The sequence below is a fragment of the Sciurus carolinensis genome, chromosome 4, assembly GCF_902686445.1.
Source record: "Sciurus carolinensis chromosome 4, mSciCar1.2, whole genome shotgun sequence".
Classification (NCBI taxonomy): domain Eukaryota; kingdom Metazoa; phylum Chordata; class Mammalia; order Rodentia; family Sciuridae; genus Sciurus; species Sciurus carolinensis.
Window position 1 is genome coordinate 138,465,962 of NC_062216.1, and position 14,438 is coordinate 138,480,399.

General features: G+C 41.9%; 2 protein-coding genes across 2 annotated transcripts; both read left to right on the top strand.

Annotated features, from left to right (window-relative positions):
• The first annotated feature begins 2,196 nt into the window (after window positions 1-2,196).
• Window positions 2,197-4,097, top strand: Myf6 (myogenic factor 6). The gene is made up of 3 exons (XM_047550865.1): window positions 2,197-2,780; window positions 3,060-3,150; window positions 3,388-4,097. Exons 1-3 carry the CDS (start codon window positions 2,262-2,264, stop codon window positions 3,504-3,506), a joined length of 729 nt encoding a protein of 242 aa, XP_047406821.1. The 5' UTR covers window positions 2,197-2,261; the 3' UTR covers window positions 3,507-4,097.
• A 7,781-nt stretch (window positions 4,098-11,878) lies between these two features.
• Window positions 11,879-14,221, top strand: Myf5 (myogenic factor 5). Its single transcript, XM_047551474.1, has 3 exons — window positions 11,879-12,405; window positions 13,204-13,279; window positions 13,698-14,221. The coding sequence occupies exons 1-3, from the start codon at window positions 11,905-11,907 to the stop codon at window positions 13,886-13,888; spliced, it is 768 nt and encodes a 255-aa protein (XP_047407430.1). The 5' UTR covers window positions 11,879-11,904; the 3' UTR covers window positions 13,889-14,221.
• Window positions 14,222-14,438: the final 217 nt, after the last annotated feature.

A 14,438-nucleotide genomic window follows, 5' to 3' on the forward strand; every position in this document is an offset into this window, starting at 1 on the left:
CATTTCAGTCATTGTTATCTTAATAATTTGAGCAACAATGCTATATAATTTTTCTGGTCAAAAAATAACTTTTTATAAGAGGCAACATAGTCTATGGCTAAAAGCCCAAGCTTGTGTTCCATAACAAATGTTCAATTTTACCCTGAGTTGTTGAAGTCTTCCATCTACTACCTTAATTACTGACTTTAGTAATCAAGGACTGATGGAAATGGAAGAAAATATCACAAAAGAAGTATAAACTTCTTGCTGCTCTTCCCTGTGCTTCCTTATCTTTCCAAAAATTCTAAGAATAGTTCTCAGGCTTGATAAGGAATTATGCAGAGTTACACACACACACACACACACACACACACATCAAAACAAAAACAACAACAACAAAACAATCCAGCCCCAAATGTCAAAACTTAACATCCAAAATCTGTGGTTAAATAGAGATTGTGAGGAGTTACCTTCTGCAATAAACAACTTGAGTTAAAATTTTTTTCTGGTTCCTAAATTAACTTAACAGTTGATTTATTGCCTTATCTTCACTCTATTTATTTAAAGGAGAGGAAGTGATAGGGAACATAATCTATAATCATGACTGCATGAGGAAATATATTAAGACCTTATGTTTTCCATCTGTTTTTTCAGGCAACGACTTTATAGGGCCAAAACCAAGGTTGACTGTTATCCCTAGGGCCACTTATCAATAGAGGAATTCCTTCCAGAATTCGAGGGGAGAAAATAAAATTAAACAAAGGGAAGGGAGAGGACAACAACAAAGAGAGTGGGGGAGAAAATACCTTTCCAGGAACTGTGCCTTTTTTCCTTCATAAGAATTGGTCTTAGCCCTGACAGCTTTATGCTATACATGATAACTAATGTACATCAAGCAGCATATGCTATATGTCTCACATGCATGACATCATTTGATTGAGTCCTTACCCAAACTCTGTAATTCAACCACTATTATCTTGAAGAAATCAAGACCTAGTACTTACTCATGTGCACATAAATACAAATCAACCCAAGGGACTTGAGTGCTTTGGAGTCTAGGGCCCTTGTACTTCATTCGTCATGCGGTGTTCTGCCTCACAAAGAACTGCATATGTGTGTTGGTGGCCCATGAACAAGCTGCAATAATTAAAAATAAAAAATCTATTTCCCTGCTTGTACCTTGGTTGCTACCTTTCTCATATGAATTCTATCAAACAACTTATCTGCAGTGGATGGATAGTGAGAATGCAAATGAAAAAGCAGTGAGCACCCAGTGTGTAGAACAGGAGCCATAAGAGAAATACCTGGGAAGGGGCCACAGGTGCATCCCAAAATATCAGGTAGCAATGGGTGAGTCTTATCCTCACTAAAACTATTTTTGAGGAGTTATTACATATATTCCATCCTATATCTGGTCGCTTACTTCATATGTCCTACTGCTCTACCATGGAAGGAAACAGAATTCAGATCTTGATTGCCCCTCTCCAAAAAAAAAAAAAAAAAAAAAAAAAAAAAAAATGTAACCAAGGACGGTGTCTATGGAAGAATCTAGAGGGTCATTTCATAGAATAGAATGGGATATGAGAGCACCCTTTAACCACCCCTTCCAGCTCCCAACTCATTTTACAGCCTTAGTAAAAGAGAGGAAAGAGATTATTTACCTGCTCCTATAGAGGCTGGAGCCTGAAAGTCATGTGTAACCTTTGAAGGACTGTATTGGTTTTAATCACAGGAATAACATCTTTTTGACAGGCAGGAGAGAGGAAAGAGCTGAACCACACTGCAAATATTAACCAGGCTATTTTGGAGCAATGGCTATTGCCTTTGAAATCTTTCATCATGAGTCTATACTTAGAATTCAGATGAGCCCAGGGGGAGGGGAATGAGCAGTGTTAATCCCCAGTTGTTTTGAAGTTGTCCTGTAAGCAGGTTGGTGTCTAAACTGTCCAAAATGGAAGTGTTCAAGGCTTTGCTTAAATTATGAGATTTTTTTTCTCTGTGTATTTTGGTTTAACCTGTTCCTCACATACACTGTCACATCACTCTGAGAGGTGACACTTTTCAGTTTTCTTTCAAACTAGACGTTCTAGAGAGCACTAGCTGCAATCACATGGAGACTGATGCTCCATGACAGCTAAAAGTTGGATTGAGTTTCAGGAGCTACTATATATAAAGCTGGGTCGACTTATGTCACCGCACTAATTAAATGCCATCTGGGTGGTTCCTCTGGGTTTTGAGTCCATCACCCAGTTCAGATCGAGTCAGAGGCCAAGGAGGAGAACATGATGATGGACCTTTTTGAAACTGGCTCCTATTTCTTCTACTTGGACGGGGAAAATGTTACCCTGCAGCCGTTAGAAGTAGCAGAGGGCTCTCCTTTGTATCCAGGGAGTGATGGCACCCTGTCTCCTTGCCAGGACCAAATGCCCCCAGAAGCCGGGAGCGACAGCAGCGGAGAGGAGCATGTACTGGCACCCCCCGGCCTGCAGCCGCCCCACTGCCCCGGCCAATGTCTGATCTGGGCTTGTAAGACTTGCAAGAGAAAATCTGCCCCCACCGACCGTCGGAAAGCCGCCACTCTGCGTGAGAGAAGGCGACTAAAGAAAATCAACGAGGCCTTCGAGGCACTGAAGCGACGAACTGTAGCCAACCCCAACCAGAGGCTGCCCAAAGTAGAGATTCTGCGGAGCGCCATCAGCTACATTGAGCGGCTGCAGGACCTGCTGCACCGGCTAGATCAACAGGATAAAATGCAGGAGCTAGGGGTGGACCCCTTCAGCTACAGACCCAAGCAAGAAATTGTAAGCCCAGATGCTGCCGGGCCGGGAAATGCAAAGGCTGATTAAACGCCTTCCCCGGGGCCTTAACCTCCAGCTGCTGAGTCTCTTCCCTTACTCCTTTCTCGCCCGCCCCTCCCATTCTTTCTCTAGATGAACCCCCAGTGACCCAAGAAGATCGGGTCTCTCCAATACGCAGGAAATGCGTACCCAGCCCAAGGAAGCAGAGGAGACACCCACTTAAGGGCCCCCTCCCCCGGAATTTGTTTCTTTCCTAATCTGCTGCTTTGGTTTTCCCTCCAGCTTGAGGGTGCGGATTTCCTGCGCACCTGCAGCTCCCAGTGGCCAAGTGTTTCGGATCATTCCAGGGGGCTCGTGATAACTGCTAAGGAAGGTAAAGTAAAAGGAAGGGCACTGGGTTGCGCCAGAGAGCATCCCGGGAGGGAGCTGGGGTGTACCCTCCGGACCCAAAGTGAGCGCAGGGCGCATCCTGCTACAACCGCGCCCTTTGAGCGCAGTGACCCGGTCGTCTCCCGCAGTCAGAGGGGCCTTCTGCAGGGCACAGTGCTGCCCGATTCTTTCTTAGTTGGTGCATTGTTGGTGTATGTTCGTGTTTTTTTCCTTTGTTCAGGAGGAGCAAGCATTGATTCGTCGGCCTCGAGCAGCCTTCGATGCCTTTCTTCCATTGTGGACAGTATTTCCTCAGAAGAACGCAAACCTCCCTGCGCAGAGGAGGTGGTGGAAAAGTAACTTTGTACGGCGCCAGGGACGGGTTCCACGCAGCAGGAAGACTCCTTCTCCGCCTAATCATTTAGATTAGGTCACATTACGTTACTATTTAGGAACCCAGACCCCAGAGTTTAGGAAAGGGAAGGAGACATATTCATAAAGAAATTTGTGCAAACTCGAACGAAAAGGCCTTTTCAGCTTGGGCTTCTATTTTTTTGGAACCGCGCGAGTGCCTTAGGTCTAGCATCCCTATTTTGTTTTTGTTTGATTGGCTTTGTACAATGTTAACTTTTATTACGGAGATCCTTTTGTGTCATATGCAAAAGAAGTTCATTCCTGTCCAAAGAGAAGTGGGAACGTTAATCTTAGTGGTATTTAATGTATTTTTGTACATAGTCAGTACTTTCATTTTTTTATGTAAACCTAAGAAGTATATTTTAAATGTGGACTGATAAGATTGTATATAAAATGTGTGAGGATCCTGGCATTGTAATATTAAAAGTAAGTTTCTATATGAACAAATTTGGTCTTAATTTGATTCAACTGGAAAAATACATTTGAGGGCATGTGTACAAAAATAAAGAGAAGCCATATTTTAATTTAGACACCACAGAAGCCCATTTATGTGGGTGTTTTCTTTCAGGCTGAGTCTTTTTTTTTTTTTTTTTTTTGTCTGATTTAAACTGGGCACTTTAATATTTCATGTAGATCTTACACTTGTGATTAGAAGTGAGGAGTATCCAGAAGGAATCTGTATTTTCCTTTTATCAGCATTCATTTCTTTCTTTCTTCCTTTTTTCTCTTCTTACTGTTCTACAATTGGTGATCTAGGTGTGATTTACTTACCCAGAGTTAACAACTGAATTTTCAATCTAGTTAAATCTTGTTGCAAGAAATTCCAAAACAAAACTCTGCTTATTTCCCTAAAAGATCTTCAGCTTATTTAATCCAAATTATTTTTCCCCTCCTCGATGTTTCAGGCTGTTTCGCAGCATTGATCTGAGTACCCAGGGGCTGCACTGGCCTCCTCCCCAGTTTTCTTGAACTAGACTGGTCCCTATCAGACTGGAATATCCTCAAGGCCTCTTTGGCCTGGGTTTGTTTTTCAAATATAAAGATAAAAAGAGAGGTGGACTTCTTTGAAGGGAAGGTTGCTTTAAGAGAGGGAAGGGTTAAATGGTTGAGGGCAAAAGACAACAACAACAACACACATGAAACCTCTTAGCTGGTCCAAACAGCAGAGCCCCAGAGAGACTCTAAGCCCCAGGAGTTCTTCACCATGAGGATTTTACAACGTGTGCCAGGTTTGTTTATCCTGTAACCTCAGGAAGAGAAGACCACCAAGAAACACAGTGGGAAGTGAAGTGGAGAGAGGAGCAAGCCATTTCTTTAGAATTTCTACTTCTCTCTTCCAATCTGCAAAGGGTATTTACTCCCTTCTCCTACCCCTTAAAGTCTACCTTACCCATCTACTTTACCCATTTCTTTCCCATAGCTGGTGATCGGTGCACAGATGCAAAAAATCAAACCCATTTCAGTATTTCCCAGTCCAACCTTGCCTCCTAAAACTCCACATCTGATCTTTCTTTTGTGCAGCACCATGCAAATTCCAGAGAGCCCCACAAGTAGCGCCCCCTGCAGGCATGAGCTATAGCTTGCCTCTTTTCCATGTTAGAAGAGAAACCCTCTTCCTGAGGAAAATATGGGTTGAATATTCCTTATCCAAAATGCTTAGGGCCTTAAGTGTGTCAGATTTCAAGGGTTTTCAGATTTTGGAATATTTGCATAGGCTTTGTGATTGAGCGCCCCAATCTCCAAACTCCCAAATCCAAGATGCTCCAAAATCTGAAAATTTTTCAGCATCATATAGGCAGTCAAAAAATTTGGATTTAAGAACATTTCAGATTTCAGATTTTGGATTGTAGTTAGTCTTCTGAGTGCATGGATAATTCCAGTTTCTTCACAAATACTTTAAGAATGTCGAAAGGGGAGCTCCATGGTACAATTGGTGGTTAGCATATGCTATGGTTCATAGAGGAAACTGACATTGACATATTTCTTTTAAAGGTGTAAGAGAAGCAGGTGGGAGGTTTAAGGAATGCAAACTTCTGAGCATCTGGAGCAAGCAAACTACCTCGGTTAAATTCAGGCTGCTACTGTGTAGCCCTGGGCTAGTCATTTCTGCTTTTTAGTCCGGCTTCCTCATTTACAAAATAATGAGGATAACAGGGCCTGATTCCTGGGATCCTGAAGATGCACTGAGATACACATATAAAGTGCTAAGCTAAAATAGTGCACAAAATAAGCTCTAGATGCCAGATCTCAGATCTTTTTTTTTTTTTTTTTCATTAGTAAATCTAAGTTGACCATTGACCATCAAAAGTTTTTTCTTCCACCAAAAGTCACTGTGCCTGACTGTGGCTGGGAAAAGTATTCATAGCAAGGAGAACTGGGACAATGTGAATGAGTCATTCTTAGCAGTTTCCACATTAACTCATAATCCTTCATCAACCAGCCAGAGAGAGGTACTGTTGTTATGTCTACTTTAGAGAAGATGATCCTTTGGAATCATAAGGTCCTTCCATGTGGTAAGTATAAAGCCCAGACTTGGAGCTAGGTAGTTGTCAATGGCTGCAGGCTCCTGCCCTCAACTACCAGGCACCCTGAAAGAGAAGCCTTGGGAAATTAACATAGGAAACTTTATGTCCTATAGAGTAATTCGATGGTCTTTGACAGTTGTTTCCCAAAAGTTCTTTCTCAAGAGTAGCTAGCTAGTGAGCTGCAAGCTAGAATAGTTACATTATTTTTAAAAATAAACTCTTTCATGTGATTTTGGGGTACAGAGAGTACAGATATTCAGTGTTCCCAACTACCATGAGACTGGCAGAGAAAATCTGGGATGCTAAACTTGACTTTTATCTTTATTAAGACATTCTTAAATTAAACCTAGAAACATTTGCCAATCACATTATCCAACCAAAATATGTGTGAATATGTGCCAATTCTGTATGTTCCCAATGGTATCCATATTATATTATCTGTTTTTTTCCTGGAGAAGCAACAGAGATTTCTTCTAAAATATGTGCATGTGTGTTTACACACACACACACACACACACACACACAGAATTAAATTCATTACCCAGCTGAAATAAAATGTTGTAACTGACCAGGTGAATTCATTCACTTTATGACTGTATATATATTTATAATAAGATTTCTGTTATAAACGGCTCAACCACAGAATGCTTTTATCAATTCATGGACTTCGCTTGTTGATAGATTTTATTCAGTCTTTGCAAACCAAATCCTTTCTATCTTTCTTAGCTAGGTAACTTGAGAAATTGTTTGGAATCAGTTTGCCTATGGAAGTCTCTTCATTAAATAGAGCAAATATTTCCCAAAGACTTTGTGTGACCTCCACTGCTGTAGTTGACAGTGGATTTCCAAAGAAATACTTGGTGTGTTTGCAATTAAAATGTTTTTGTTTGATATTAATGATGATAATCTTTACCAAGGCCAAAGCCAAAACAAACAGGGCTGTGGAAGGGAAAAATCAAGACATAATAACTTGGTAAAGATAAGCAATTTGGGATTAAATCGGAGTCTCTTTTCCAGAAGCATATACACAGTTTTCAAGTATGAAGTAATGAGTGATTTTATGTTCTACTACTATAGAAATAATTTGTTAAATATCAAATACTAGTTTTTCTCAAACTAACTTTAATGTTCTTATCTGGATCATTGAATCCAAACCTGAACATTGTGGAAACCCATGTAATGCCAAATGGTCTCCCTTTTCTTCCAAACTCTTTTGTATGTTTTTGGGGTGGGAAGAGTGCAGTGTTCCCTACTACTCTTGAGATTAGAAGAGCAAACTTGCAGTGTTTAGAGTGACATTTATCCTTAAGAAGACATTCTTTAATTAAAAGAATTTACCATTTGTGTTTTACTTAGTAATACTGTATCCCATTTCTTCATTTAACCCCCCCATAGAAGTTTTATTAAAAAAAGTTTTACTTTAAACTTTGAATATCTCATTGTCTAATTCTATGAATTTGTAAATGAGCAATAATATGGTATCTTCCCACAGGCCTCTCCAGTCATTCCCACAAACTAAACTTATAAAAGATGATCCTTGGTCCTATAGGATTCAGGCTGCAAAAAGTAATTTCTTCTGCAAGCTTATTTCAGAGTCAGTCTGTGAGATGGAATGCTATGGCATGTGCTGGAACAAAAGATAATGCTGTAAGAACTGGCTACTTTCTCTACTCTCAAGACTGCTAAATGTCCTTAGTCCTTTGATCTCTCTTGGGAGTCTTCGAATTCAAGCAGAGGCCAATGTCTTCCTCAGCTGTCTTCTCCACAAATTCTTCCAGCAGCTCTGGCAGGTACTAATGTGTTTACTTAGGTGTGCCCCGGGTTCTCAGAACTAATAGCAGTTTGAAATTGCTTAGCACATTGTGAAGTCATCTATGATAAGCAAAAATCCCAAGAACTCCCTTTTGCCAGGAGTTGGTAAGGGTCTGCAGGTAGGGGCAGAAGTGAATTGAAATGGGTTAATCTTTCTACATGTAATCTTTCTATGTAGATTTGGTTTCTCCCTCTAAGAGAAGCATGAAGAATTTTTAGTAATGCAGAATTCCTAGAGTAGACAAATTTTATTATGAAAAACATGATGAACATCATTTTGATGGGTGTGGTCTATCCATCAACAATAGTTTTTTTTATTTATTTATTTGCTAATACAGGTTCTACTAAAATAAAAAGTTGGCAATCTCTTATAGATCATTGCAATTAAAACCTGTTTACTAAAGTCTAAGTTGTTAGAAAAACCAAACTTGTTACTTGTTTTGTTCAGAATCTGAAATTCAAATGTGTAAATACATGAATTATCCATCTGCCTCACCAGCACCTTCGTTTACAGCTCTGGGTGCTGGGTGCCTGTGGCTGAGCTTTCTTTCCCCCATCTGCTTACTGTGAGGTTTCCCTAGCAGACAGTGTTGGAATATTATTTCTAGCAAACTCTTTACATATTAAATAAATGTGAGTTTCCCCTGCATGTAAGAAGTTCACTTCTCGGGAGACATAGGGAAAAGCAGCATATATTTTCATTTCTTCCATGGCATACAAAATCGAATCTAGTTTGATTTGGGGGTAGAAGAGGGCACATTGACAGCTACGTTGTCTTTTTTAAAGAAGATTTGATCTTTTTCCATGCTTCCCTGTTCAATTTCTCCACTCGATTTTTAACTTCTGTATGCTTATCCACTTCCCCCATTCCCTCTCTCGACTTCTCTCTTCCTCTCCTTCCCTCCCCAGCTTCTGAGAAAAAAAAAAAAAAAAAAAAAAGCGAGCCTCCCCTGAATCTGGGATCCCCTGTCGTTTTTAAGGTGCCTGTTTCCTTCCTCCCTTGCATACTGCCTCCCAGTTTTTGATCTCACTCTTCTCTGGACTCTGATAGTGGTTTAAAAGTTTTGTCTCCATTTTTTTCTTTGGTGCCCTGAGATCCTATTTTCAGCACTTGAGTCCCAAGGGCCCTCATCCCTGGACCCTGTTTCGCCCCGGCAGGTCTCAAGAAGCCACCGGGCGCTGGCGTTTTCTTGGCTTCTTTAGTTCCACTCGCCTGCGGCACTCTGGTAAATTTGTTTTGAGATCACCTTACCAAAGGCAGCCCTAACCTCTGAGAACTAACGTTACTGACAGAGGCTCCTGAGTGACAGCGTCTTCCCGGCACAAGAGCGGAGGGCAAGATGTCTAGCATTCAGCATTTGTGAGTTTCTGCTCTGGTGCTGAGGAAGCACACCCAGCTGGAATTGATTGAAGAAAACAAACAAACTTACCTCTAAGAGCACGATCTCTAAGGACACCCTGCCTTGTTTCCAATAAGGGTGACCTGGGGCAAATTACCTTATACATCCAGTTTGCTTTACCTTCTTTTGAAAAATCGGTCTGATTATAGCTCTGACAGGGTTCTCAGGACTACTAATTGAGAAAATAATATGGAATGGGTTAAGAACAGTTCCTCACAAATAGAAAACTCTCAATAATTGTTAGCTACACATATCCTATGCTGTGGGGACTGGGTACAAAGCAGGTTAAGTGCTTTCCGAAATTAGTTGAAAGGCAGGTAGAATTGTAACCTCTGTCTTCCACTTCAACTTGAAAGACCAAGTTTTATTTGTTTCTAAATCACAACTATTTTACCTGCTCCACAGATGCTAATGGTGGACAGTGAATGCCACAAGTGGGAGGGGGCAAGTCTTTATAGTTGCTGTTTGAATAGTTGCTGTTTGCTGACCAGAGCCCTGGGACCTGACTGAGCACTCCAGTGGGAGAATATCTACTCACTATTGTATTGCAGAGGTAGCAATATGCTGCTGTCCATTCAAATGTTTCCACCAGTGTGAACGAAGATCCTTGATCCTTCAGGAACTTGACTTTTATATCTGCAATAACCCTAGGTACTGTATTCATTTCAAAGCCATCCACTTGTAAATAGGCCTAAGTAAAATGTAGATGGATTTCCCACTGGTCAGACAATTAAGCAGCAGGTTGGTGAGAAAAGAAGCCTGATTTTCAAGGGAAATCATTGTCTTGGGGATGATAGACAGAGGGGACCAAAGAGAGCAAAGGCAAGTGACTGACGTTGTCACTATCCCATCCCTAGTTTTAGGGCCTTCGCTTGGGAGAGATCTCATCTGGGAAGACTTACAAGTACTCTTGTCACTATAGGTGACAAAGCAGCTAACCATGGTTGCTTTAGGAAAGTAATTTTACAAAAAATAATACAAAGGAGAAAATACAAAGGAAAGTTTTACCCTACCCAATAACTTTGGAGCTACACTTACTGAACTTTAAGTATGTATGTCCCTAGTTGAGAACTCTCCCTTTTCTTTTCAAGGGACCTGCAAGTCCTGGCCCAAGACTTCCGACTGTTTGTATAGATCTTAAGTAATTGTTTTCCCTAAATATAAACAGCATCTTCTCACTTCAAGTGATCTGAAAGTGGGTTTAAAAAGGTGTTAGTAAAAGCTGATGAATAGATTCATTTTACTTTAATAGCACTTGCCTTCTTATCCACCAAAATTTCAAAGATTCTGCTGCTGGAGTTGCTTTTCTGGAAAGCTTTTGTCATTGAAGTTTGTGAAGTCACTTCTGGTTGGAGGAGTTGGAAATTTTACACTAGCATGGGATGCTGTGCCGGCAGCTGGGACGCATCTGTAACGGTGTTAGTTTGCCTGAAAGCAGAAAATTAGCGACCCCAAAGCCCAGCTTGGCTGTTTAGTCTGTAGAAATCATAGGGCGGAGCAGAGAAAGGGAAAAAGGAGACTCGCCCCTGGAAAAAGAGTTTGCGGGAGTCTGCGGTCTGAAACGGGACTTCTTCGATTGCCACTCTAGAGACCCTTTCAGTGCGAATCATCGGCCTGCTCGGGGTCTAGCGAAGCCCTGGCACGATGTAGAAGGCCCTCAGCGAATACACGGAGAAGGGGGAAAGGAAGGAAGCAAGGGAGGGAGGAATGTGCCCAGTCAACTGGCTCTCCTTAGCCCACCTCCTTTTAGATGAGCAGAATTAACAGGGAGCACTCCAAGGGAGTGCAGTCTTAAGGAACCTCCCCACCTCTCTAACGCCATAACATAAAGCTTTATAAAATGACACCCTGATCAGAATTTTACTCACCAGAATCCATTCAAAATAGATGGTAAAAGAAAAAGGAACTCTGGAATCACTCCATGATTGAAAGGGTCACTTCAAGTTTTTAGCAACCATTATCGAATTCACTGAAAAAAAAAATTCCTAAGATAAATGTTCATGGGGAGAAAGACAGAAAGAAGTCCCTAAAAATTAGGTGATTTCTCATGTCCAAGACTGAAAGGGCAAGTAGACTTTCGGCTTTCGGTGTCAGCTGTTCTAGTGACTGTTACTTTATTATTACCATTAATACTGTTTTGAGTAAACAATTGCCATAAGTTGTACTTTGTTCCTTTTGTTTGTTACACTCTAGTTGGTCCCTTAGTTTAGGTTATATCTAGAGTGCAAGTGAGCAGGTAGGGGAGCCATCCCTGTCCCAGCAGAAACGCAGCAAAGTCATTAGCGTCAAAAAGGGGCAGTAAACAGTAAATTGTCTCTAGAGAAAAGGCGGAGGTTTGCCCAGACAGCCCCTGCGGGGGTTGCGGTGGGATATGCTAATAGTGCCCCACCACTGGGGCCAGCCTCCCTCCCCCACCCTCAAGAATATATAAAGAGCCCCAACCCCAGCCTGCCGACCCAGGCCAACGGGCGTCTGCCCTTGTTAATTACCGGAGAAACCAACCAGTGAGCTCCGCCGGGGATTTGCCCGACTGCTGTGGCCCGGGGTTCGCATTTCTCCTTTATCTCTCCCGCCGCTGCCTAGGCGCACTGCTGGCCGGTAGGCAGGATGGACATGATGGACGGCTGCCAGTTCTCACCTTCTGAGTACTTTTACGACGGCTCCTGTATCCCGTCCCCTGAGGGTGAGTTTGGGGACGAGTTCGAGTCACGAATGGGTGCCTTCGGGGCCCACAAAGCAGAGCTGCAGGGCTCAGACGAGGACGAGCACGTGCGAGCGCCTACGGGCCACCACCAGGCTGGTCACTGCCTCATGTGGGCCTGCAAAGCGTGCAAGAGGAAGTCCACTACCATGGATCGGCGGAAGGCAGCCACGATGCGCGAGCGGAGACGCCTGAAGAAGGTCAACCAGGCTTTTGAGACGCTCAAGAGATGCACCACGACCAACCCCAACCAGAGGCTACCCAAGGTGGAGATCCTCAGAAATGCCATCCGCTACATCGAGAGCTTGCAGGAGCTGTTGAGGGAACAGGTGGAGAACTACTACAGCCTGCCGGGACAGAGCTGCTCAGAGCCCACCAGCCCCACCTCCAATTGCTCAGATGGCATGGTAGGTCACAGCTCTGGTACCTACTCTCAGCTGCCCCAATCTTTTCTAAAACTCCTTTAGACCCCATTTAAATCAGGTGGAGTGGAATGGGCTGGGGTGCAGGCAGTTGTTGAGTTGATTTAAGAGAAGAGTGGTGTCCAAATTTAGAAACATGCCAGAAAAAAACTTGAATAAGTTTTTAATTTGACTTCCTAGCAGGTTCTAGATATACTCTGTAGTAGAGATTTGGCACCAAGATAGGTGCTATGATATTTTCTCCATTACTTGGTTTATTTCCAAATTGTGTCACCAGCAGCCCCTGCCATACATTAACATCTAAAGGTAACTATTTGAACCTCTCCCTGCCCCAGAGTTCATAATTTAATGAAGAAATAGAAACAGCATGGCCCCAGTCCCTGCTCGGCTGAGGCCTGGCTGGAAATGTTGGTGCATTCTTTTTAGAGGGCGTTCGCTCCAAGGATGCCAGGTTTTAATGTGTTTTTGCCCTGGGAAAATATTCTCTCCCAGAATTAGTGTGGCTTCCTTCTATTCCAATCCATTTTGCATGGTTAACCCAATGCACATTGCTGCTGAATTCCACCCCTTTTTGCTTTGCTGTTGTTCTCCTCTTCTCCCAGTACAGAGATTGACCTCTGTGCCCTGGCAATTTGGAGAGGGCTAACCCTTCCTAAATCAAGGCAATGAAGGTGACTGAGAGTGGTCAGTTTACAGAACTTGTGGCAAGCACTGCCCAGCCCTAAGTCAGGGCATCTTTTGCCAAGACCTGAAAACAAATATCTTTTGTGTCTTGTATTATAGCCTGAATGTAATAGTCCTGTCTGGTCCAGAAAGAGCAGCAGTTTTGACACTGTCTACTGTCCTGATGTATCAAATGGTAAGAATTGAAGCATTTAAAGGCCAGTCAACCTCATAATTCAGTCTATCAGAGAAGAGTCTGCTCTTCCAGGTAGTATTGGTGAAGGAAATGAAAGTGAAGGCACTTGTGGGGAGGCTGTGACAGAATAATATAAATACACATTTTCTGCTCCCAGTCCCCCTAATACACACACACACACACACACACACACGCACATACACACACACTTTTGCTTGAAATATTACCAAGGGGCTTCCTCACTCCACACTCTACACTCAGGAATTGTCAGATATTTGCTGCAAATTTCTATATCAGTCTTTGTGTGATCACCTGACCTCTGGTGTCAGAAAAGCTGACCTATAGTTTAAGGGGCAAATAAGCAAGTCTCTCTTTTTAGGGATAATTTATTTTAATGTTTTTCTCCTCATATTGTTAGTATATGCCACAGATAAAAGCTCCTTATCCAGCTTGGATTGCTTGTCCAGCATTGTGGATCGGATCACCTCCTCAGAGCAACCTGGGTTGCCTCTCCAGGACCCGGCCTCTCTCTCTCCAGTTGTGAGCACTGATTCACAGCCTGCGACTCCAGGGCCATCTAGTTCCAGGCTTATCTATCATGTGCTATGAACTACATATCTAGTCTAGATCAGTTCTGCCAGGAGGGCCTATTATCCAAGAAGAAGGAGGCCCAACAAGTCCAAAATGAAGACAACATGTATATAATAATTTCTTTTCAGTTGTAAATTTGTAAATATTATCTTGCCACCTTATAACAAAGTGTATTTAACTAAAAGTCATGGTTACAATTAATACTTTCTCCTTCTCCTCCTTTTCTTCTTCTTCTTTGTCTTTAACTTCACCTTCTTTTCTTTAGGTATATAGTTCCAATAATATTATTTCTAATGGGGGTAATTCATTGAGGGTAGCTTGTTGCAATGCTTAACTTATATATTTTTTATAAATATTGCTCATCAAAATATTATCTTTGTTGTTTAGATCTTTATTTTTTTCTTCAAAGCATTTTAATATCTGGGAATCAGTTACAGGGAATTTGAAATATATTTAACTTTTGCTTTTCTCTTTAATCTTATGTTATATTGTATTAAATAAAAATATAGCAATACTGCCTTATGGTATATATTTTGATCTTTCTTATAAGAAATGCATCTTTTCAATG

Excerpts from the sequence above, each read along its gene's own strand:
- Myf6 (XM_047550865.1), top strand. The coding sequence starts at position 2,262 with ATGATGATGGACCTTTTTGAAACTGGCTCCTATTTCTTCTACTTGGAC. Across the intron at positions 2,781-3,059 it reads ACAGACCCAAGCAAGAAATT|CTTGAGGGTGCGGATTTCCT; the intron begins GTAAGCCCAGAT and ends TTTTCCCTCCAG. Across the intron at positions 3,151-3,387 it reads CGTGATAACTGCTAAGGAAG|GAGGAGCAAGCATTGATTCG; the intron begins GTAAAGTAAAAG and ends TCCTTTGTTCAG.
- Myf5 (XM_047551474.1), top strand. The coding sequence starts at position 11,905 with ATGGACATGATGGACGGCTGCCAGTTCTCACCTTCTGAGTACTTTTAC. Across the intron at positions 12,406-13,203 it reads CCAATTGCTCAGATGGCATG|CCTGAATGTAATAGTCCTGT; the intron begins GTAGGTCACAGC and ends CTTGTATTATAG. Across the intron at positions 13,280-13,697 it reads CTGTCCTGATGTATCAAATG|TATATGCCACAGATAAAAGC; the intron begins GTAAGAATTGAA and ends TCATATTGTTAG.